Genomic DNA, 25,741 nt, shown 5'->3' with positions numbered 1-25,741 from the left:
GATCAAATACCAACCAAATGTCTGCTCTAATTGCGCTCAGTCGGGGAGGCGCCCGCGTGAACCCGCAGGGTCAGTCCCCGTTTCCATGTGTCTGCCTCACTGCACACGCGTCCTCCCCTTCTCACTCTCGGTTCTTCTTGTCACATTTTTACAAAACCGTTTAGACTCAAGGCGGGTCTTCAGCACCCCCAGTCCTTTTCTGTCTGCAGCCTGATGCCTGCCCCTCGGTCTGAGTCATTTGTTCTATTTCTCTGTGATTTCTCCGATCTTTGTCGACAGGCTCCCAGAGGCCACGTGCCGAGTGGTCGTGAGCGAAGGATCGGGCATCAGATGCCTCGGTTCCGCCCTGCAATGCACGTCGGGAGCTGTGAAACTGGGCAGATGCTCCGTCTCCCTGTGCCTCAGCTTCCATGTATGTAAAGAGGGCATATTGTCCTTTGCCTCAAAAGGCTGTTTTGAAGGTCAGAAATAATGTATGGCAAGAGCAGTGAATGGCCTACAATGAGAGACAGAGGGACAGAGACTATGGTGTCGGGGACTTGATTCTGGGTCTTGGCTCAACTGAATCACCAATGTCAACAAGAACAGTCTTCTATCTCACCTTCACACAGTGTTCCTCTAAAAATCTAATGATTTTTGCAACTGTCCACAGGATTCACTGCCTAGGACAACCAGCCTCATAAATGATCTCTCGTCTGCCACGCCTTACCGAGCATGGATCAGCTCACTGCGGAGCACATGAGGCTTTAGGGAAGCCCTCCTTCACTTACCACATCCTTCCTTGGCATAACTTAGCCATGTTCTTCTTGACACACTGATATGGACGAGTGTAATACACATTGCTGTCGTTAAAAGTCCAAGTTTGAGAAGCAGGCCCTCCAGGTGAGAGCCTGGCATTCACTACTTCCTGGCATGGCATGTATAAAGTGGAGGGTACTGGGACCTTCTTCATTGTTGGGTGTGATGACTAAACAACCCATGTGAAGTGTTATCAATACATAGCATGAAAGCTGGGAAAGTGATTAGCCAAAATGAAGGCTGTAATTATAATCACCCATTTTGGGTTTGCATTTGGTCAGCTCTGCAGGCCACACACAGTAGCTAAGAATTGAAGACTGATTAATCCCCGAGTGTGGGACACACACTCCCTTTTCAGAGCAAGTCAGATGCTCACTCTGTGGAATTGGGAAAGACGCTAGAAACAAGCGGTCGTGCTAGTCTCAGGGCAGGTTAGAGAGTGGACTTCATAGGTGACACCCCAGAAGCCACTTAAAATGTGTGGGACTCATCCCTGACCACAGCTTCGTAAACTAGAATGAATCAGCAAAGATCAGTCCACTACCAAGGCAGAACACCAGCTACACTAGTGAAATGTCCTATTGAGGGGAAAGCTGTTCTAATGGGCAGACTGCACACCTGGACAGACCAAGGTGGAAGTGCTGATGAAAAGATGTGGAAAACCATGGTCTACACAGCTACATCACTTATGGGGAGACACTCAGAACGTTCCAGGGAATCTGTGAACAACTACACTTGCTTTGACACGCATGAGAAGCCTATTCAGGGGACGGTTCCCGGTTTTGGCCTTTAGCTAGCTGCTGGCCAACGAGGTCGTCCTCGAGGGTGTAAACAGCATGCACTGTTCCGCTGTTGATGGGGCTCTTGCTCCTCTCCCCTCTGTCACACATGCTGTATGAACTCTCCCCCTTCACTCAGCCACTTGTCAACTCCTTAATGTGAGTCAATAATCTTAATACAGAATTTGTCAACACCGTGCAACAATTCTCTGGGTGACACTGCCAGGGCAGGCACATCTGGGGAGAATGAGGAGCGTGGACAGGTGCGCCTCTGGCTTTGGAGGTCACTTCCTTTCACTGCTGTTGTTTTTATTCTTCCCACTCTGTTAAATACTGACTATTTAATGTGAGTTAAATACTTAGGTTATGCATATAGATTGACTGCATCCAATTTTTGGGACCCAGAAAGTGAATTAAGATAATTTTAATTCACAGATATTCAAGTAAATGAGCAATACAACAAATCATACTTTATACATTCATATATGACAAAAACTCAGTGAATGTAACATATCTAAACTTGTCCTTCAGAGGAAGAGGGAAGGCTGATTCTTGTGTCACTAAGGTACATAAAAGAAGAGGGCAGGGAATGTTTCTGGATTTACAAGGTATTCCAGCCATTAGGCTGGTGATGTCAATATCACTCCAACTGGGAACGACTTTCCTTGAACAGCCTTCTCCTCAGAGCACCCTTGACATCTCTGTTCCTCAGGCTGTAGATCAGTGGGTTCAGCAAAGGGTTGAAAAAACTATAAAACAGTAAAAGGATTTTTTGCTGCTCCTCAGGGTGGTGGGATTTGGGGGCCATGTACAGGATGATGGCGCTGCCAAAGAAGAGCCCCACCACGCAGAGGTGGGAGGAGCAGGTGGAGAAGGCCTTTCTGCGGCCCTCTCCGGACTGGATCCTCAGGATGGCACCCAGGATGCGCGTGTAGGACACGAGCACCAAGCAGAGAGGCCCCAGTACGATAAAAATACAGGCGGCAAAGATGACAATTTTGTTGAGCCTGGTGTCAGCACAGGCCAGCTTGAGGACCGACAGGACTTCACAGAAGAAGTGGTTGATTTCATGAGGTCCACAGAAGGGCAGCCTCAGGATGAGAACCACGTGGACCAGGGCCAGGAGGAAGCTAAACACCCAGGAAGTGATGGCCAGGACCGTGCACGCTCTCCAGCTCATGACGACGGAGTAACGTAGGGGGTGGCAGATGGCCACATACCGATCATAGGACATCACCACCAGGAGAAGACTTTCCGCGTGAGCAAAAGTCATAAAGAGAAAGGTCTGTGCCATGCAGCCAGCAAACGAGATGGACTTGGCTGGACGCAGGAGGTTCACCAGCATCTGGGGCACCGTGTTGCAGGCATAGGCTATGTCGACAGCGGCCAGGTGGCAGAGGAAGAAGTACATGGGGGTGTGCAGCCGGGGGTTCAGGGAGACGAGCCCCAGGATGGCCCCGTTCCCCAGCAGCGTGAGGGCGTAGAGCAGGGAGAAGAGCCCAAAGAGAAGCACCTGAATCCTTGGACCAACACAGAATCCCAGTAGGATGAACTCTGTAACCACTGTCTGATTTTCCTCCATTTCACTATTTAATAGAGAACCAGAGAGCTACATGACAGTTATTTTAAGACATCTATTTTGCTAAGAACTCACTGAATCATAAATAAGAAAGATAGGCTTACCTATTGAAACATTTGAATTTAAGTGCCTATCCATTAAACTAAACTTGTAATCTGACATCCAATTTTACAAGAGGCATATGTCACCATTAATTACCTACCTAGAGCCATGGCATGGATGCAATTAAGAAATATAAAACCAGGTTACAGAATCATGAAGTATGGATTGCTCAGGACTACGTATGTCCAAATTGGTAAGAAAAATAGTGTGTGTAGTAAAAATAATCAATAATAGAAAAGCTTAAAGGAGAATGATACTTGAAAAGAAACAATGTTACTAGTTCAGCAGGAGTCATGATTGAGTTACTATAATTAAATCCCATGTTCATGGATTGGAAGAAATAATATTAAAATGTCCATATTATCCTAAGCCATCTATAGAGTCAATGCAATCCCTATCAAGACAGCAGTTTTTACTGACATACTTTAAAACATCCTATAAGTTAAAGGAACCACAGAAGACCTTGAAGAGCCAAGGCAATCCTGAGAAAGAAGAGAACAGGTGCCATCACACTTCTTGATTTCAAGCTATTTTGTAAAGCTATAGTCATAAAAACAGTATGGTCCTAGCATAAAAACAGACACTTAGACCAATGGAACAGAATTGAGAGCACAGAAATAAATTCATACATACATGATCCACTAATATTTGACAAGGCAGCCAAGAATATTCAATGGAGAAGAGTCTCTTCAATGAGTTCCACTGAGAAAATTGGATATTTGCATGTAAAAGAATGAAACTAGACCTCTACCTTACACCACTTCAAAAATTAACTCAAAGTGGATTAAAGAACTAAGTATAAGATAAGAACCTTAAAAATCCTAGAAAAAAACATTGGACAAATGCTCCTTGATGTGGGTCTTGGCAAAGATTTTTTGGATATAACACCTAAAGTACAAGCAACAAAATAAAAAGTAAATGAGAGGAACTACATCAAACTAAAGGGCTTCTGCACAAAAAGGGAATCGATCAACAAAATGAAAAGAAACCTATAGAAAGGGAAGATATATTTACAAAACACATACCCAATTATGGGGTTAATACCCAAAATCTATGAAGAACTCATGCAACTCAACAGCAAAAACAAACAAGTAATCCTATCAAAAAATGGGCAAAGGCCCAAAATAGACATTTTTCAGAGAAGACGTACAGATGGCAATCAGGTAGATGAAAATGTGCTCCACATCACTAATCACCAGGAAAATGCAAATCATTCTGACTGGTGTGATGTATCACCTCATACCAGTCAGAATGGCTACTATCAAAAGGACAACAGATAACAAATGATGTTGAGGCTGTAAAGAAAAAGGAAACTTGTGTGCTATTTGTAAGAAGGTAACCTAGCACAGCCACTATGGAAAACAGTGTGGAAGTTCCTTAAAAAATAAAAATTGGAACTACCATGTTATTCAGCAATTCCACGTCTGGGAATATATAAGAAGGAAACAAAAACTCTATGTCTGAGAGATATCCGTGTGCCTATGTTCACAACATTATTTACAATAGCAAAGACATGGAAACAACCTACATGTCCATTGACAGAGGAATAAAGAGAATATATTATATATGTGTACATATACACACATGTATGTACACACACACACACACACACAAAGGAATATCAGCCATTAAAAGAAGAAAAGCCTCCCGTTTTTGACAATATGGCTGGGCCTTCAGAGCATGATGCTAAGTTAAATAAGTGAGAGAAAGAAAAGTACTATATAATCTCACTTCTGTGCGGGATCAAAAAAAAAGGGCAAAACCAAACTCATAGAAAAAGATCAGATTTGTGGTTACTAGATGTGTAGAATGGGAGGAGGGTGAAATGGATGAAGGTAGTCAAAATGTACAAACTTGGAGTTGTGAGATAAATAAATACTAGGGATTTAATGCACAGCCCGGGGAGTGTACTTACTAGGGCTGTATGGCATATAAGAAAGTGACTAAGAGTATAAATCCAAAGACATAGTGCTCTATGCCAATTGTGTAACAATACAACAGTAAAATTTTTCGAAAAAGGAGAGAAAACGTCATAGCCTAGAATGGAAATAAAGAGGAATTAGAGCCATCTTGCTGTTAACTCAGTCCTTCATATTTGTTACATGCCTTATATCTGAAATCCCAAAGGAAGAAACTGATATTCGAACTAAGAAACAGTGGCTGACCTCAGCAACATGAATTAACATGTATTTTAGCCAATAAACAAATTACTGACAAATGGGTAATTTCGTTTGTCTCTTGACAAAGGCAGTGTCAGCCAGTTAGTGGGAAGAGCCTTTGCCTACGATCTTGATCATAGACTTGATAGCAACAAGATAATATCAGGAAATAGACGCGTGCAGAATTCCGGGTGCCTCCAAAAGCCCGGGCGTCCCTCGCAGGGAGGGAAGCAGTGTGGGAGAAAGAAAGGAGAGGATCCATACGGGCACGACATGAGGTCAGAGAGCCGGTATTTATCTGCTCGTCTTTAAGGACGTTCAGGGGGAAAGTAACCTGACCAGCTGGCACAAGGATCCTAGTCACCTGGCGAGTCTGTGTGCACAGTCTACATGGGTAGCTTAGGGGACCAGTAATGAGCAACCCTAGTCAGTTAGATCTCTGATGAGCCCTCTTGTCAATCAGCCATGAGGTACTAAACTAACAGGATTCCTGAGTAGATTATTTCCACAAAGAAGGAATATGTTGATCCACAAGGTCCTCTGCTCATTATGCGGTCGCATACTGAATTCTAAACAAACGAGCGTTTAGGCACGGTGGTCTGCGCATGTCCTTGTGTCTTTGCACAGCATGGTACACTTCTTGAGCAAAATTTTCAAAGCTGGATCTAAAAAGTGAGGACAAGACCATGGACCAAGAGAATCTCATTGAAGGAAGACGTGGGGAAAGAAACACATGCCTTCCCAACAGCAACAGATGAGATGCCTGTTTTCTTATGAGCACTATTGACAAATTGTCAAATCACCTGGACGTAGAAGTAATCTCCTTACACATGACCACTGCTTGTTTGATTTCAGGTTAATATTAAAATTTCTTGCTGCTTCACAAATTTTCTAAATTTGATTTTTAAACACAAAGTGTAGGAACATACTTGACTGTGAAAAATACATTTGAATCCACCCACTTATAAAATAATAATTTCCTTTCCGAATTTTCCTTTATTTTCCTCAACATGAAAACATAAATGAAAAAAAGTACCATCCAAACCACGATTTTTTGAAAGCCAATTTAAAGACAGATGGAAAAGAGAGCCAGCATCCATTCATTTTTTCAACACTGTAGCCTTATTTTCCTCCAATCTGATTTCTTTTAAAAGCAGCAAAATAGGCTTGCTCATTTTTATATCCCTGACAGTTAATAAATGTTTGTGAAATGACAAATAAATGATTAAATATAAACAAATGAACATCTAAATATTGATGTGCTTATATTAGACCTGGTTTCCTTTAAAACATATTTTACTATGATTACGCTATCTTCAGCCCTTTCCTCTCAACAGAGGTAAATGTACAGCAGTTCAGAAGAATTGTACCCCTCATGAAATGTACTAAAATAGCATTTTAAAAATTGGGTAAGATGGACAGAAAGATGTACAAAGGGTTTTAAACAATTAAATGTTGGAGATACTTCCCTTTTATCTACCTTTTTAATTTTATTTGATACCTATGATTTAGATAAGGTTAGTTAGAAACAATCAAATGGAATGCAAGCAGATTAAATTTCTTATGAGCTGTTGGGGTCAAAACGGCGTGGCTCAACTTTGAAACATGTCCCAGTTCCAAATGTGACTTTCAGGCACAGTAAAGTACATTAATTTATATAGGTACAATTTTGGAATTTCAAAAATATCAAATTATAACCTGGGTAAAAAATAGTCAGGCAACTGTAAAGTTCTAAAGTAAATATCTAAGACAAAAATAATTTCATACATAAACATCAGAATTTAATGGAACCTGTATTTGAAAAAGTAAATCTCGATGTGTGATGAGCTGACAAGTTAGTTCTTCGCTAAAGCAGTGGGCGTGAGTACAGAATTCCTAGAATGATCACATATTGTTAATCCACAGCTTAGCTGAACTGTATATGGGGCTTCTGAGTAACAAGGAGAACTGAAAACAAATCTATCTTACGCTTACATAGTTATAAGCCAAGACTTTGCAAAGTTGTCTTACAGGGTAAGAGTTGATAGGATAAGTGATTTTTCTGGATATAAGAAAGATGGTGGACCATAAAGAAGAAATGATCGTCAGGCCTACATGATATTGTCTATTGGAGAATCTGTAAAAAGTTGATAATAATAGATCATGCTATTGATTGCTTTCTATGCACCAGGCACTGTGGAAGCACACAGTGAAGCAGGTCGATGTTTCTGAGCTTTGTGAAGATTTTCTCATAAAAATGTGCTTCAAGAGAAAGAGCAGGGTTAAATAAAAAGACATGCATTAAAAATAAAAATCTTACAGAAAGAAAATTTGAAGTGTCATTGACTATGTCATCCCTCTCCCACTTTGCTGCACCAGCACCTAACATCTTTGTTCCTTTTCTATACTTTTCCCATTCCCACTGCAAAAGCTTATCCTCCAACTTATAGAAAATCACACACTGACACATATTTATTGAGTACATTATAGCTGCCTCGTAAAATCTCTAATGCTATACTTAATGAAAGATAAGTATGAGACATAGATGTAGTATCCACTGGTCTTTGTATTCCATTGCAAGAAATATGGTCTCATAGATTTAGCATGAATGTGACTTGCTGATAACAAGTAAATGCACAAGTTTTACAATAAACAACATATGAATTTTCCTGAAATTGTAACATCATTCCGTAATATATTCCACTGTATTTCCTTTGGCTAGGGAATTAGTCCATACATTGTACCTAAATCCGTAATACAGAAAGTTCTTACTTTTTTGTTAGTGGCATCTTTTCCAGGTAGTTCTCTATCACGTGGATATTTCTCCAGCAATGAAACAAAATTAACCAAATCCTAAACAATATCACAGAATTTTGTCTATAAGATGTGCGTCTAATATTCCATTGAAACTATTTATACAGAATATGAATGATGAGTTTATATGTCTAACATTAACAGAGAGCATTTTTTTCTCTTTCCAATATTTAAATAAAGATTTCAAATAGCAGAGTAATAGTCAACAAAGATTAGATGCTACAGCACATCTAAGAGGAATTTATGCTAAAGTTAAGATGAGGCAACCTGGTTAGCTCCCGCATTTGAACTCAAGGACCTCAGAAGGGGAGAGCACCAGAAGGTTGGGCAGGGTCCTGCTTTCTGGAAGCTTCTGTGGGAACCCTCAGAACCTGATCCTTAGTAAAAATGTGGCAGAATCCTCAGAAAAGGACGTTGTACTCTCTGATGGGAACAAACTAGCTGGCAATCCTGAGGGCTCCCAGGAGGACATGGGCCCTGAGATGTCGTGTGTGTGACCTCCACTGGGAAGTGGGGGACAAAGCAATTCTCTATTTCTGCTCTCATCCCCAGAAGGATGCAAATTAGGAAACACAGACAGCCACAGAGCACGCCTGTGAGACCATCACTCATCACAGTCCCCAAACACTCAGCCTCATTTGGATTTCATGAACCCCTGCACTGCCCTGGAGCCCAAACTCCCATGCTCAGGTGAGCCTGTAAGGAAGCAGCACCAGTGTGGTGGCGAATAAGCAACTGGCATCAGCCTCTGTAGCTTAGCTTCTCCCTGCTTTAATCTGGGCCCCTAGTGCTGCAGCAGAGGTGGGCAGACAGGCCCCTGAAACATCAGCTGATTCCAAGTAACAGCCCGTGGTGGGGAGATGCTGGGGAGAGCTGGTTATGGAGGCAGGGGGCAGACTGGGGAGTCCAAGAGGGCACAGATGTCCCAAGGGGCTCATTAGAACCTGCCTGAGGGGAAGGATTCTAGGGCACAACCCATCAAAATAGGTCAACCAATGGAGTAGGTCTCTTATCTCTGTTCTGAAGTGGGGAGATTCTGAGTACAGTCCTTCCAGGAGAGGAGAGAGGAAGCCTCCCCAAGGCAGCTTCCCTTAGAACCTTCCTGCCTCTTCTGGGACCAGGAGAAGAGGTGCTGCCTAAGATGTTTTCATACTTATTTGTACTCCACTGCATTCTTATACTGGACAAAAGGGGGTTAAAATGTTATTTTGGAAATCTCATATCAATCAATCATGCAATTTACAAGCTAGTTCAGTCATTGCAGTTGATTCCTGATTTGCTGGGGTTCTAACATAAACTTGATCAAGTTTTGAGACTATGTCAACCTGTATTCTTCCTCTACATATCCACTGGGAGAAGAAACACACATTTAGGAACACCAAATATGGCTCCTGACCACATAAAAAGTCTGGTGCCTACTAGGCAACTCATAAATATTGGGACCTTTCTTCTTTCTTTTTCTTTTTATGTTCCAGGTGTCCTGCAAAAAAATGGAAAATTTGGAAACTGACATAGAAGAATTAGTAGCAAACAGAGATCCTGTGAAAACAATAGTTCAGGACACAGTTTTCTAAGCTTATCACTATATGACCATCAGTTATAAAATGCAAAAAACTTGAACACAATAAAAAATTCAATATAAATGTTTATAATACCAAACAAACATTAACCTTGGAAACTATATCATCTCAAAATGACATGTTTTCCATTGCATATCAAGGTGACATTGCTTTAACTTGTGACAACTTCTAAAAGTGGTCAGAGTAAAACAAATATACACAAAGGAAAATAACATACACAATAATCAGCTCTTAATTACAATATGTTCTCAAATTTTTACATTATCTGTCAACATTAAGCATTTTCTCTAGTCACTGATCTTATTTCAACCTGCATTTAGAACTGTTTGGTTATATCAAGGTCCCTTAAAATTTGGACATTCTTTCTATTTGAAAGTAGAATAAGCAAAAATCAAAACACTGATAATTTAAATACTGTCAACATCCAATTACCTTATAATTGGTTTGCAAAATGTTGGCTTTTATTGATGAAATAATACCCAAGTCAGGGATTGAATGTACCTTCAGAAAGTCATAACAGGCATATAATTGATGGAAAGTAAGAATTGTAAAATATTATTATTTGTACTTCTAGAGTAACTATGCATTAAAATGTCACCAGTATGTCACTTGAGATCTTGAAAAATGGGAAAATAAAGAGGCAGAATTTGTTAGAGCTTATTGAGCACAGCCCAAGATACAGAAACTTCAGTTGATAGACATCTGGGTTCTGATTATGAGAACTGTGATCTATTGGGAATTTTTTTCTATAGTTTTGAAAAATATGTATATTCTTCAATATTATCCAATTCCATTTGCTCTAGGATGCTAGGCTCCTTGAGTCATATTTTTGTTTTTTTATTCACTTCTCAAATTTTTTAAGAGAACTGGGCAATCTTGCATAATGAGTATTGGTAGTCCTTTCTCTGACAAGAAATGTCCTGCACTGTAAAGGTTGAAATGGGCATCTGGGTTAAGCAGAACTCTCTTGTGAGTTTTGTGATGGTCATTCAGTTCTCTGAATTCTGACCAATCCCAGGTAACCGATAGAAACCTAAATTCTGCACCTACTGAGCTGAGGGCCAGGACTCAAGCACTTATGTTTTTTCTCAAGTTGATCTGCCATCTTTGACTTTCCCCTTTTTCCTTTTTGAGGTTTAACTTTATGGGACTAGGGATGCAATACCCTTCTTTAAAAAGCCTTTCTTTAATAAATCAGTGGTACTTGACTTTGGAGGCAGTCATGGGTCTCCATAAGCCAACGCTAAGTGTCTCCTTACTGCTCTCCTCTTCTGTTTACACACGACACATGCACACGACTTTGCTTACATATTCCAGGATCCACTGGGCCACTGAGGACTCCCCCTGTGTTCCCCAGTACCCATAAACTCCCGAAGAAAAAGCCCTATACCAGATAAATACTTATGTTCAAATTTTGATTTCAAATCCTGATCATCAGGATTTCCACAAACACGGTTAACTGAGAGGTTGGTATGCTTATTTCTGACTCAATTAAGTATAAACCTCATTAAAGACTCACTATTTACCCCATAAACAAAAGCACTAATCCCTTTATTGAAATATTTGTCCAATAATAAACACTTTGATGCATTTAAGTATTTTCTCTTAATCCTCCAAATTCCTAGTTGTTCACCAGTGTTTAATTCCTCTAAAGCTTGATAGAACTTATTTCTTCAATTTACTGTAGGTTTTAATTTACAATCAAAACATTCCTATAATTTCCTATTAGTAAAGCACATAAAAGCCTTGCTTATCGCCAAGTTTTATTGCTTTTCGAGTAGCTGACTATATCCCAAAATAACATTAAAAAATATAATTTGTAAAAGATATTAATTTATTTTAGACCCCTTAAACTCAGTGTTTTCTTCCAGCATTAGGAAAATAACAAAATTCTCAAATTTTTCTCTATGTATTTAGCTTCAAAAGAACATGAAGTGTTCATTTAAAAAATTTCATTAGGAGGAAATCTTTGCAACTGCGTAAACACCTCACTTAACCCTTTTTCTTTTGAAATTACAGTAAAGCACACGGCATCTTATACAGAGTATCCAAAATTCCTGTTTGTAAGGTCATTTGAGATTTGTTCATTGCAAGAATAGCCAATGAATAATAAATTATGCACTTCCCTTATTTTACTTACTTAATCTCCAAAGAATTAACTAGTACCCCAGGCATTCTGTCTTTTGTTCATTTCCTCTTTAACCATCATATTCATCATGTACCTGCACGTGAACATTCTCTTATAGAACTTCTTCCATATCCGTTTTCTAAACACAATGACTGAGGAATATTTTTAAAGGTTACACAAAATGTAGGTAGTGGGTTTTGCAAATCCTTTCAGATTTCTGCAAGAACTTGGCTTTATCTATAAAGTCTCAGGACAGAAAAAATTGATCTCATGCAGTAGGTAAACAGAAAAATGGATAATTTTTAAATCTCAGATTTAGAAGATGGTAACATTGAATGAGGTCATCCCCAAAGATTTATCTAGGAAAGCTGATCCAAGGCGAAACAGAAGGTGTGTTCATGACCCCCAGATGACCTGGCATTGAAGAGGGGAGACAGCGACCCTTACTTTTTGGGCCCAAAGTATTCTCACAGGCTGATCTAGGGTACCATGTCTAGACCTACATCCTCTTTAGAGGCTCACCTTGCAGGAAAATAATCCTTTTGCTCTAGAAGGTAGTTCAAGTATTTACAATGAGTCAAGATCAAGATCTCCTATGCCAGGAAACTATTAAATGTCATGAAAAATATTTCATGTAATCAAATACGTTTAGAAAAAAACTAGCTAAAAACTGGAAAAGAATTCTTCTTTACTACAGGGATTTTTAGTTTTCATTATGCTGATATGAATCATGTGCCCCAAAATGAGACATCTAATATGCAATAATTCTCAAACTTACTTGACCACAGAATTTATTTTTAAAGCCCTCTTGAGGGACTAGTGTTTTTAAGGAAAACATTCTGGGAGATACAGTGCTGGACCATCACTTGGAGAAGATATTATAAAGGGTATCATTCTAGATCTGTGGCTTCCATATCCTGGTCCATGGACCAACAGCATCACAATTTGCTATTGATAATACTTGAAAACGTAGATTTCTAGAAAACATGCCATATTTTACTGGATCAGCAATCTAATGGTGGGACAGGAGATAGCTCCATTTTCAGCGTGTCTCAGATAATTTTCGTGCTGAGTTAGGTTTGGAACATCTTGGAATAATATCCACCTAGGTCACTGTTAGCTCCGATGCTTTAATCTTTTCATAAAGCTCTATTTCTGGCATTCTCTTCAAGTCATTCTTCACTTCTTTGTTCCTCAGACTATAGATCAGGGGGTTGAGCATGGGGTTGAAAAGGCTAGGAAACAGGAGGAGATATTTCTTCTGGTTCCCAGGGTTTCCATATGTGGGCCCAACGTACATGGTGATGGCTGAGCCATAAAAGAGCCCAACCACACAGATATGGGACAAGCAGGTGGAGAAGACTTTTCTTTGACCTTCCCCAGACTGGATCCTAAGGATGGCACAGAGGATGCACATATAGGAGATTACAGTTGAGGAGAAGGGTCCCACTAGCACAGACACTGCTCCAGCCAAAACCATGAGCTCACTCATCTGGGTATCTGCACAGGCAAGCTTGAGCACAGCCCTGATTTCACAGAAAAAGTGACTCATTTGGGGCGAACAAGGAGTAACATTAAAGGAATCAAAGACAGAAGGACTCCAATGGCTCAGGAAGTCAGTGCCAGGGTGATGCAGACTCCCCAGCTCCCAGTGGCAGAACACCGGAGGGGACAGCAGATGGCCACGCACTGATCATAGGACATCCCCACCAGGAGAAGACATTCCGTGTGAGCAAAAGTCACAAAGAGAAAGGTCTGTGCCATGCAGCCAGCAAACGAGATGGGCTTGGCTGGACGCAGGAGGTTCACCAGCATCTGGGGCACCGTGTTGCAGGCACAGGCTATGTCGACAGCGGCCAGGTGGCAGAGGAAGAAGTACATGGGGGTGTGCAGCTGGGGGTTCAGGGAGACGAGCCCCAGGATGGCCCCGTTCCCCAGCAGCGTGAGGGCGTAGAGCAGGGAGAAGAGCCCAGAGAGAAGCACCTGAATCCTCGGGCTGAGGGGAAATCCCAGCAGGATGAACTCTGTGACAGAGGTTATATGTCTCCCATACCCCTATGACAGAGGAAATTGAGTAAATATTCAAGGATTAAGAGAAGTCCTTAAAAGTAGATTTATGTTAATTTGGTTGATACCTTTTTGTGGGATAGAAAAGTGTTCAGTGAATTTTTGTGTTTTTAAATGAATGTTTAAAGACTTTGATAACCCTAAAATAAATTTAAAAATATATACATATACACATATACATATATTACTTCTTTGTTGTTGCAAATGTTTTTAACAGTGGCTACATTTTCAAAATATATTGTCACATGTTAATTGAATAGTTTTTGTTTTACTCAGCAAGGAACCTCTCTTCTTCAAATACATCCTGCTTTTCCTTGTTTATGTTAGTCAGTTATTCTCTTTTTTTTTCTAAAACAATGACCCCTAACTGACACACATGCCAAAGTCCTTAAGCGGCAATATCTAATCTCAAGTTGAAAGGGATCATTAAGGACCGGATATTCTAAAGTTAGAGAAACCATTGGCTGAAGACACCTTTAGCCATTAACCTCTCACCTGCCTGGGTAAACACACTTCCCACTCCTGCATCTATTGTCACCTCCACAACTAATATCTCACAAAATCTCTTCTTATGCAAATATAAAGACTTATTTTCAGCCTTTGTATTTGCTGAATAAATAATTTTCTGATCTAGTTTTCCACAATATTTAGATGAACATTTATGTGAATGACTGAATGGATGTGTACTATGTCATTTATCCAAACACAAAGACAAACACTAACTTTGCTGGATTTTGACTTAATATTGAGAAACACTCTAAAAATACCCAGGTTTAGACACCGTCTCTGCTGGAGACTGACAAGAGCAGGAGGACTCCTGGGAGGGGGGCTGCAGAGGGGCTTCCTGCGTGCCTTGAGCTGTTGAACCACATCACCTTTCTTGCTCTATGGTTCCACAATTGAAGTGTAGGTACAGACATGGAATTGCCCTTTTTGTTTGAATTTTATTCCCGTCTTGTATGTAAAATCATCTTATTTGGGAGACAATAAGGATGAGCAATACTTCTCAATTTAAATGGCTATAAAATTATAAAGTTATTTAAAAATCATCCCATTTGTGTTGTAACTCTCATATTACCACGCTGATGGCAAGTGTAATGTCCAGCATGTTAACTTCCAGGGGTTTATTGATTTCCTATTAGCCTCTACCATTGTTTGAGTGTAGAGCTATCAATGATAAGAACTCTGAGCCTGTACTCTGGCCTCATAATACTGCACATAATAAATATGCATTTACATAGTTATTCAGTAACTTATATTTAGATATTTCACTTTCGTTTATATGAGATACTACTACTCTAGTGTTCTAATAAAGAACCGCTGCCCTTTTTTTGCCTAATATTAAACGTTTACCAGAAAAATCACTTGCACACATTTATCTCCTTACCTTTAAAACTGCTACCAGTCAAAAATAACCATTAATATATTGACTATATTAACATATAAGGTAGTCAATATATCTTACTCAAATTATCCTATTTAAACTATCAATGATCAACATTGAGCATTAGTAAAAATACACTTTTCCCTAATGTTAAAGTGTGACAGTGAAAGCTAACAGGCAGTGAAAATCATGTTAAAATATATTTGACCAGAACTCACAAAGGAATCAGGAAACCAGTGTGCCTAGAGACAGCTGTTGTATAAAGAGCTGTTGTATAAAGATGTTGATAACTCTTCCTGCCTATAAGGCAAACATATCCAGTGTGGCTGAATTTACTGACGGTGCCTGAAGCCTTGCTGCTCACCTGAGAACTGCCAAAGAAGGACCTTGGCTCAAGTTGCTTTTGGGAAGAGGAGGCTTTATTCAGTTTTTCTTCTCCACTGAGCACCTTCCCAGTTGTCAGGAGGGCTCTGTGTAGGGTATGACACAGGTCTCACTTGCACTAACTCCCTATAGAGACTTGAAGGTCCCAACCGCTCTGATCCTGAGATAACATAGTCCCTGTCTATTTCTGTCTTGGAGCAAGTCAGAGAGAGAGCAAGATCTTTAGAGGCTAAGAACAGGGAATAACTTCAATAACTGAAAGGATCCACACGTATAAAGTCATACTCTGGTGCTACATGAATATTACTGCTAACCCAAAGACACTGATCTGTTATGCTCATGATATTTTATGTAGTTCTAGCTCCTGACCATTCAGGAAGCATTTGGGAGATGCAAGAATCCATGCCTGGTTATTGTTTAACATGGAAATAGAATCTTGACATTAATGCCTTCCTCTGTATTTCTTTCACTGTAGTCTGGTGTCTCAGCTCTCCTGAAGCTAGTAGGAGAATGAACTTGAAGAAATTAATCATTAGATCATTTTAGATAGCAACTTACACCCTACATCCTTGAGCCCAAATCTGGAGATGTGTGGGCTTCCATGTTAGGGGCTCATGTTAGACATGCCCTGGGGGTTGCTGATCTATCTGGAAGAATGGATGAGACAGAAGGGCTGAGCAAAGTTCACTTTAGAAAATTCTCCTTTTCTGATTACTTCTAGTCCTGCCCTCAAGGGAAATCCAGAGCTGCATAAAAATAGAGTGCCAGCTCCTTCCTTTTCTTCTTTAAGGATGGGGCTGGATGTATATGTATTTTACCTATCAGAGTAGGCACATACTGCTATCATAATATTTACTGGAGGACAGTATTTCAGTTCTGCAGGGAGTTATCAAGAACCCAGTGCCATACATACATATGTCAAGTTACAATTTCTGTCAGGTCTACAATTTCTGAGTAACACAATATGGGTGGGGATCAGTGAGTCCCTTGGTCACTTGCCATTGTCACTTCCCTTGCTGTGAAATGGATCTATTGGACTGAAGCAATGTTATATGGGGAAACATATCAGAAGTCAGATATTCTAATAGCCATCCAATAGAGGCCTGGCCAAGGTACTGCAGACAAGAAAGGGAAATTCATATTTGTTATGTATATCATCAGCAGTCATGATGACTCATTGCCTCGTGTGCGATAGAAGGAATCAGCATGCCACCAGCTGATTTATTGGTCTCCTTATGAGGAAGGTACCATATTGAGGCGCAGGATTGGTCTCTGCTGCAGAAGGGCATTCAGAATACGCATTCAGCTGAGGAGCAGCCTTGGTGAGGGGCAGCCTGTGCTGCTGGATTCCTGCAAAGCGTCCATCTCTGTTGCTGCGGCCACTGCGTTCATGCACTCACTGTGCAACCATTGAGACTGAGGTGGCTGACAGCAAAGGCTGGCTAACATCTAAGAGTAATCCTGTAACTGGCTGCTTTGTGCCTCTCCTGCAATGACGATTTTTTTTTTTGTAACAAATACACCTTTAGTTGATCTACAGATAAAAACTACTTAACAAAGGCCAATAACCATTTCAGCCCCTAATCTCTTAGAGTTGTACCCTGGACAGTCTTGAAGAACTGGGCTAACTAGTCATATTCATCATTTCACTTCATTCACAACATTAGAAAGACAAGGCATTAAACCAGTTTAGATGAAATGTGTGGCTGGCAGCCAAATCTAGTCACTTATACTCCATATTCTTATTCTAGGTCTTCCACTTTGCCAGTGTAATCTTTCATGATATCTTCCTTGGGAGCCTCTTTCAGCCCATTCAGGCATCCCCCTTCACCTTGACTTTGAGGCCCAACTTCCCAGGCCATTCTGTATTTACATCACATATAGTCACTTGTTTGGCACAAATGTGGAATATACAAAGTCTCAATACTCTACATCCACATCTCTACGCCATACCTCCATCAACCCAATATTCCCACTAGTCTTCCAGGTCCATGACCAACCAGTCAGACCATTTGCCAATTTCCAGGAGTCTATGCATATTCTCAACTCAGGTGACTTCTGTCTTGACCAAGGAGATGATTTGGTGAATCTCCAGCTATGGGCATTAAGAGATTTACCCCCATCAACTACCTTTAAGGCCCCACACCCAAGTGGTGGCACCTTTATATCGAGACAGGTCATCCTTGCATCAGGTCTTTTTCCTTAAACTGTTAAACTGTTAGCCGGTTGTAGCAAATTGTTCACCAAGATGCACAGACACATACATGCGCATAAACTGAGAGGGAGGTATTAGTGATATAGATGAAATGGGTATCTGGGCCAACTGTTCATTCAGCCAGATTATGTCTTCTGCACTTGCTCTTGTCCTAAGTCATACCACATTCTTTATATGGTGTGTGGTTGCTTTGACTACTCAGTCTTATGATTTGATGGATCTTACAGCACCTCAGCTCAAGATAGGCAACCCTGGATTTATAGTTATTTGATACTCTCTGATTAGCCTCCCCTAAGGCTCAGTTGTATGTGAGGAGCTGTGCTTTGAAAAATATGTATTCTAGAAAAATCTGGGAAAATGTGGTTCTCACCTCACGTGCCCTTCCTTGTTTCTTCAATGACAACTAAAGTTGTTTTCAATACAGTTGACCCTTGAAACATAGGCTTGAACTGTGCAGGTCTAGTTATACATGGATTTTTTTGCAATCAATATACTGGAAAAATTATTTGGAGATTTGCAACACTTTGAAAAAACATTTTCTTTGCTCTGGCTTACTTTGTTGTAAGAATACAGTATATAATATATACTGTAATATATATATAACATACAATATATGTGTTAATTGACTTTGTATTATTGGTAAGAAAAGAGATTTATTCATAAATAAAAGTATGTCTTAGAAGTACTGGTCATTTTGCATGACATTGTTTGGAAGTCACTCTCCATAAATGATCACTAGTGGGGTTTATCTTTATACATTGAGAAGCCAAGTCTCATTCTGCATTACTACTATATTCCACTATATACTAACTTACTTTGTTACTTTCTCTTTTTTTTAATGGTTGAGAGGCAAGAAGGTGAAATATTACTGCCTGAAAATACTCTGCTCCTCTGGAAAACAAAAAGACAGAAGCTTCAAGGAAAACTGTCAAGAGATATAAAAATAATATGGAAGTGAGGTAGTTATGGAATAAATTTGCCTATTCTTATTCGCTTACAACATGAAAATAATTATTCATGTTGTAAAATGTAAATAGGAGCTCAGAAGAGAGAATATAGGGGGAGGCGAAAATGAAAGTAGGAGGAGGAAGGAAACATTTCCATAAAGGGTTGTCTTATAAACATTTCTATAAAGAGTTGTCAACACTATGAGATAGTGTTGCCTTATTTTTGTTCAACTCTCAGTATTTTTCAGCCCTAGTCAGAGTGCTTGGAATTTATTAGCTACCTAACAGTGTCAGTCATTCCTTCATGTGACTCATGGGTGGTATTCTAGAAATACACAGGTCTGCAATGATTGTATGCATTAAGCTACACCCTTTAGCCAGGGATTTCCCTTCCAGCTGTTCATTTCTGTGCAGTTCATTTCTGTGCAAAATGCCACTTCTTACCAAATGTGCATGCTTACAACTGAACTGGCTAGGTAGGGTAATATGTTCACATTTTGTTTCAACAATTAAACAAAAAAAGATATTTTCTTGATTAAGATATTAATCTGTTTCTTGAAGCAATGGGCTCTATACATATTTATAGCATTAAGCATATTGATAACCCAGATGCCTCATCTATGAACAAAACTGCAAAAACCACGGATTACCCTAGCACATCAAAAATTTCCCTAACTTCAGGTAGAGACTTAGACAATTTACATTCTCTTATCAAACTTCACTGTCAGGTAATTTTCTGTCCTTTAAGCTGTCTTCAAACTAATCTCAAAGAGAAAAGGCTCTACTTAGCCAAAGGTTCTATCCACCCTTCATGTGGACCTCATGTGCAGCGCTCTACGGAAGGCAGCCTTCACCTGAGCGTTCCTGAGGCTGTAGATGAGGGGGTTCAGCATTGGGTTGAAGAGGCTGTAGAACAAGGACAGTATTTTCTCCTGCTCCTCCTGCTCACTGGAGTCCGGGACCATATACACCACCACGGCTATGCCAAAGAAGAGTCCGACCACGCCGAGGTGGGAGGAGCAGGTGGAGAAAGCCTTTACTCGGCCCTCCTTTGACTGGATCTTTAGGATGGCCCAGAGGATGCGTGCATAGGAGACCAGCATTAAGCAGAGAGGCCCGACTAAAACCAACACCGAGGCGGCAAAGAGGACAGCTTCATTGATCCAGGTGTCAGCACAGGCCAGTTTGAGGACAGACAGAATTTCACAGAACACGTGATTCACTTCCCAGGGCCCACAGAAGGGCAACCGTAGAAGGAGGACTGCATGGACCAGAGCCAGAATAAATCCACATGTCCAGGAGATGACAGCCAGGACCGTGCACGCTCTCCAGCTCATGAGGACAGTGTACTGGAGTGGACGGCAGATGGCCACAAACCTGTCATAGGACATCACTGCCAGAATCAGGCACTCTGTGTGAGCAAAAGCAAGATACAAAAAGGTCTGCATTATGCATGGAACAAAGGAGATGGTTCTTTTCTGACTCACAAGATTTGCCAGCATCTTGGGGACATTGTTGGAAGCATAGGACATGTCAATGATGGCCAGGTGTGAGAGGAAGAAGTACATGGGGGTGTGCAGTCTAGAGTCCAGGCAGATGAGCCCCAAGATTACGCCATTTGCCAATAGACTGAAGATATAGAACAGGGAGAAGAGCCCAACGAGGAGCACTTCCAGCTCTTCCCTGAGCTGGAACCCCACCAGGATGAATTCTGTGACCCAGGACTGGTTGTCTCCCATTCCTTAGTAACAGTTTGTCAAGGACTGAAGGGTGACAGGAAGGAAGGTCAGAGCTGAAGAGTGAATAAAAATTGGAGCTGTTTATTTCAAAAGAATTCAGAGGAAACATGCTACTTTTGATTATGTTTCAATCATTTTCAGTCTTAATCTAACAGGTATTTCAAAACCACACTGATAGAGGAAAGACAAAGTACTTGGCATAGTATAAAAACAGAAGTGTGGGATGATAGAGCCATATGGGCTGCTTTGCTCTAGAGCCTCTCTCGGCCTTTCTGGCTCTTCTATAGAATCTATTTTACTAATTTAACAGTACTTATATTAACTGTTAGTTTATTTCTACCTTAAACATCTTGTAATTCTAGAACTTTATTATATTTTATTTACTTAATACCTTTACTTACTTTTCTTCCCGTGGAAGAGTTTGCTGATACTTGACAGCTTCAGGTCACAGGGCAAAGTTTCAAAGGCTAATTCATAGGGGAAATAAGATTCATGTTTTATCTGAGAATATGACATTCAATTTTCTACTTTTTAGCAATAAAAAATGAAGTATCCTGTAAAAGACTAAAATGTATGAGCTGAAGGTGAGCATTTTAATTATTTTGGAATCAATATAGTCTCTGTAATGTATATATATTCACTGACTATATATTATTTTTTAAATGGTAAGAAATATTATACCCATCCTTTATTTTACCTGTGTCAATAATATTTATGAATCTTTTCTTGTATCAAAATTTTCTATGACATTTATTTAACACTTAAGGGTTTTTTCATTTCTTATGTAATGTGACTTAGGGAATCTAATTTTCCGGATTATGGACAATTGCTATTTTGTTTGCTATAATGTGCTATGGAGCACTAAATACACATGCATGTTTGTGTATGTATGCAATATGTATATGTAAGTATATACACAAAATCTGGTTTTTTCATTAAAAGCTTAGGATATGCTCCTAGGAATAGAACTTCTAAGTCAAAGGACACACCTTCCATTTCCTTAAGAGAAAAATAAAAGCAAGCAGAGAGGAGCCAAGATGGCGACGTGAGTAGTTCAGCAGAAATCTCCTCCCAGAAGCTTATATATTTTTGAAAATACAACAAATACATTTATTCCTAAAAGAGACACCAGTAGATACAGTTAAACAGCCAGGCTACGTCTACATCTGTGAGAACTCAGCGTCACACAAAGGGGGTAAGATATAAGCTGTGGCCCAGTGGGACCCGAATACCCCCTTATCCCAGACCCCGGAGGGAAGAAAGGAATCAGAGCGAGGAGGGAGTGAAAGCCCAGGACTGCTAAACAACCAACTCTAGAAATCTGCACCAGGAGCGCAGACACACGGTGCATGGGATGCTGGATATTAGAGAAACGGAAAAGCAAAACCTGCGAGCAGGTCCCCACAACCGGCACCCCTGAGACAAAAGAAAGGCGAGTGCTTTTTGCAAGTCTTAAAAGGGACAGGGACCTCACCGCTGGACTAAGTTGCCCTGACACACGTACCCCAGCACCTGGGAATCCAGGGAACTCTAGGCAACCTAACCCCCTGAGTGGCAGTGCAGCTCTGAAGCTCCTCACAGGGATAAACAGCCTGCCAGTTGTTCCCCCAACTGGCACAGACCCCAACACACTGGCCCAGTAGTGGGAGAGCGGCAGCGTGCGCCAGGGGAGGCAGTGCCAGAGGGGCCCAGAGGCGGCCTGCATGAGCCCACGGCAGCACCAGAGTGGCCTGGGAGCAGCCCGTGGGAGCTGGTGGCAGCAGCAGAGGAGCAGCCCAGGAGCAGCCGTACCCCCAGTAGCCACTCAGCCTGGCACACAGCTGCCCGGGCCAGACCCAAAGGCCACTGTCAGCACACAGCTGCCCAGCAGGGGAGCCACTTTCATGGGAGAGCGCACCCGGTGTGCCTGCCACTCCCCTCAGGGCTCTGCACTACTCTGACAGAAACCCCACCCACAGCACCTTAGGGGATTAACACAGAAGCTGCTCCAGGAGTGGCGGGTAACTGACACAGGTAGCGGGGAAGGGCAAGGTGACCAGCAAGCAGGAAAGAACTTTGTTCTCCCAGCTGACACATGCGCTACCTGCCTATAGCCACCGCTATCACCATGAAAAGGCAGAAGAATTTAGTCCAGTCCAAAATAGTCCAGACAAACCTGAGAGAGGGCCAAGGGAGACAGACCTAGCCAATCTCCCTGAAAAAGAATTCAAAATAAAGGTCATAACCATGCTGATGGATATTCAGAGAAATATGCAAGAGCTAAGGGATGAAGTCCGGAGGGAGATTACAGAAATGAAACAATCTCTTGAATGACTTAAGAGCAGACTGGATGAGGTGAAAGAGGTGATTAATGGAATAGAAATCAGAGAACAGGAATGCAGAGAAGCTGACGCAGAGAGAGATAAAAGGATATCCAGGAATGAAAGAATATTAAGAGAACTGTGTGATGAATCCAAATGGAACAATATTCGCATTATAGGGGTACCAGAAGAAGAAGAGAGAGGAAAAGGGATAGAAAGTGTCTTTGAAGAAATAATTGCTGAAAACTTCCCCAAACTGGGGGAAGAAATAGTTGCTCAGACCACGGAAGCACACAGAACTCCCAACAGAAGGGACCCAAGGAGGACAACACCAAGACACATAATAATGAAAATGGCAAAGATCAAGGACAAGGACAGAGCATTAAAGGCAGCTAGAGAGAGGAAAAAGGTCACCTACAAAGTAATACCCATCAGGCTATCATCAGACTACTCAACAGAAACCTTACAGGCCAGAAGACAATGGCATGATATGTTTAATGCAATGAAACAGAAGGGCCTTGAAGAAAGAATACCGTATCCAGCACGATTATCATTTAAATATTAAGGAGGGATTAAACAATTCCCAGACAAGCAAAAGTTGAGGGAATTTGCCTCCCACAAACCACCTTTACAGGGTATTTTAGAGGGACTGCTCTAGATGGGAGCACTCCTAAGGCTAAATAGATGTCATCAGAGAAAATAAAATCACAGCAAAGAAAGAAGACCAACCAAATACTAAATAAAGATAAAAAATCAACTACACACAAAAGCAGTCAAAGGAAATAAAAAAAGAGCACAGAACAAAACACCCAACATATGAAGAATGGAGGAGGAGGAGGAGGAGGAATAAGAAGGGAGAGAAATAAAGAATCACTAGACAGTGTTTATAACAGCTCAATAAGCGAGTAAAGTTAAACAGTAAGATAGTAAAGAAGCTAACCTTGAACTTTTGGTAACCACAAACCTAAAGTCTGCAAAGGCAATAAAACATATCTTTCAATAGTCACCCTAAATGTAAATGGACTGAATGCACCAATCAAAAGACAGAGAGTAATAGAATGGATAAAAAAGCAAGACCCATCAATATGCTCTTTACAAGAAACTCACCTCAAACCCAAAGACATGCACAGACTAAAAGTGAAGGGATGGAAAAAGATATTTCATGCAAACAACAGGGAGAAAAAAGTAGGTGTTGCAGTACTAGTATCAGCAAAATAGACTTCAAAACAAAGAAAGTAACAAGAGATAAAGAAGGACATTACATAATGATAAAGGGCTCAGTCCAACAGGAGGACATAACCATGATAAATATATATGCACCCAATACAGGAGCACCAGCATATGTGAAACAAATACTAACAAAACTAAAGGAAGAAATAGAATGCAATGCATTCATTTTGGGAGACTTCAACAAACCACTCACTCCAAAGGATAGATCATCAAAACAGAAAATAAGGACACAGAGGCACTGAACAACACACTAGAACAGATGGACTTAATAGACATCTATAGAACTCCACATCCAAAAGCAGCAGGATACATATTCTTCTCAAGTGCACATGGAATATTCTCCAGAATAGACCACAAACTAGGCAACAAAAAGAGACTCAATGAATTCAAATTCAAAAAATCCTACCAAACAACTTTTCAGATCACAAAGGTAAGAAATTAGAAATAAATTGTACAAAGAAAGCAAAAAGGCTCACAAACACATGGAGGCTTAATAACATGCTCCTAAATAATCAATGGATCAATGACCAAATTAAAATAGATCCAGCAATATATGGAAACATATGACAACAACAACACAAAGCCCCAACTTCTGTGGGATGCAGTGAAAGCAGTCTTAAGAGGAAAGTATATAGCAATCCAGGCATATTTAAAGAAGGAATAATAATCCCAAATGAATAGTCTAAAGTCACAATTATCAAAATTGGAAAAAGAAGAACAAATGAGACCTAACGTCAGCAGAAGGAGGGACATAATAAAGATCAGAGAAGAAATAAATAAAATTGAGAAGAATAAAACAATAGCAAAAATCAATGAAACCAAGAGCTGGTTCTTGAGAAAATCAACAAAATAGATCAGCCTCTAGCCAGACTTATTAAGAGAAAAAGAGATTCAACACACATCAACAGAATCAGAAATGAGAAAGGAAAAATCACGACGGACCCCACAGAAATACAAAGAATTATTAGAGAATACTATGAAAACCTATATGCTAACAAGCTGGGAAACCTAGGAGAAATGGACAACTTCCTAGAAAAATACAACCTTCCAAGACTGACCAAGGAAGAAACAGAAAATCTAAACAGACCAATTACCAGCAACAAAATTGAAGCAGTAATTGAAAAACTACCCAAGAAATAAACCCCTGGGACAGATGGATTTACCTTGGAATTTTATCAGACACACAGAGAAGACATAATACCTATTCTCCTTAAAGTTTTCCAAAAAATAGAAGAGGAGGGAATACTCCTAAACTCATTCTACGAAGCCAACATCACCCTAATACCAAAACCAGGCAAAGACCCCACCAAATAAGAAAACTACACACCAATATCCTTGATGAATGTAGATGCAAAAATACTCAACAAAATATTAGCAAACCAAATTCAAAAACACATCAAAAGGATCATACACCATGACCAAGTGGGATTCATCCCAGAGATGCAAGGATGGTACAACATTCGAAAATTCATCAACATCATCCACCATATAAACAAAAAGAAGGACAAAACCACAGATCATCTCCATGGATGCTGAAAAAGCATTCGACAAAATTCA

At 40.4% G+C, this 25,741-nt stretch overlaps 2 protein-coding genes and 1 pseudogene across 2 annotated transcripts; all 3 read right to left on the bottom strand.

Annotated features, from left to right (window-relative positions):
• Positions 1-2,217: 2,217 nt before the first annotated feature.
• LOC118932624 (olfactory receptor 2A1/2A42-like) lies at positions 2,218-3,159 on the bottom strand. Its single transcript, XM_036926242.2, has one exon. It carries the CDS (start codon positions 3,157-3,159, stop codon positions 2,218-2,220), a length of 942 nt encoding a protein of 313 aa, XP_036782137.2.
• A 9,864-nt stretch (positions 3,160-13,023) lies between these two features.
• On the bottom strand, positions 13,024-17,055 carry LOC118932623 (olfactory receptor 13-like; annotated as a pseudogene).
• A 2,669-nt stretch (positions 17,056-19,724) lies between these two features.
• Positions 19,725-20,654, bottom strand: LOC118932622 (olfactory receptor 2A2-like). Its single transcript, XM_057505024.1, has one exon. It carries the CDS (start codon positions 20,652-20,654, stop codon positions 19,725-19,727), a length of 930 nt encoding a protein of 309 aa, XP_057361007.1.
• Positions 20,655-25,741: the final 5,087 nt, after the last annotated feature.

Source organism: Manis pentadactyla, chromosome 7 (genome assembly GCF_030020395.1).
Source record: "Manis pentadactyla isolate mManPen7 chromosome 7, mManPen7.hap1, whole genome shotgun sequence".
Taxonomy (NCBI): domain Eukaryota; kingdom Metazoa; phylum Chordata; class Mammalia; order Pholidota; family Manidae; genus Manis; species Manis pentadactyla.
The sequence above is the reverse complement of the archived record's forward strand: the minus strand, read 5'-3'. Positions and strand labels throughout refer to the sequence as shown.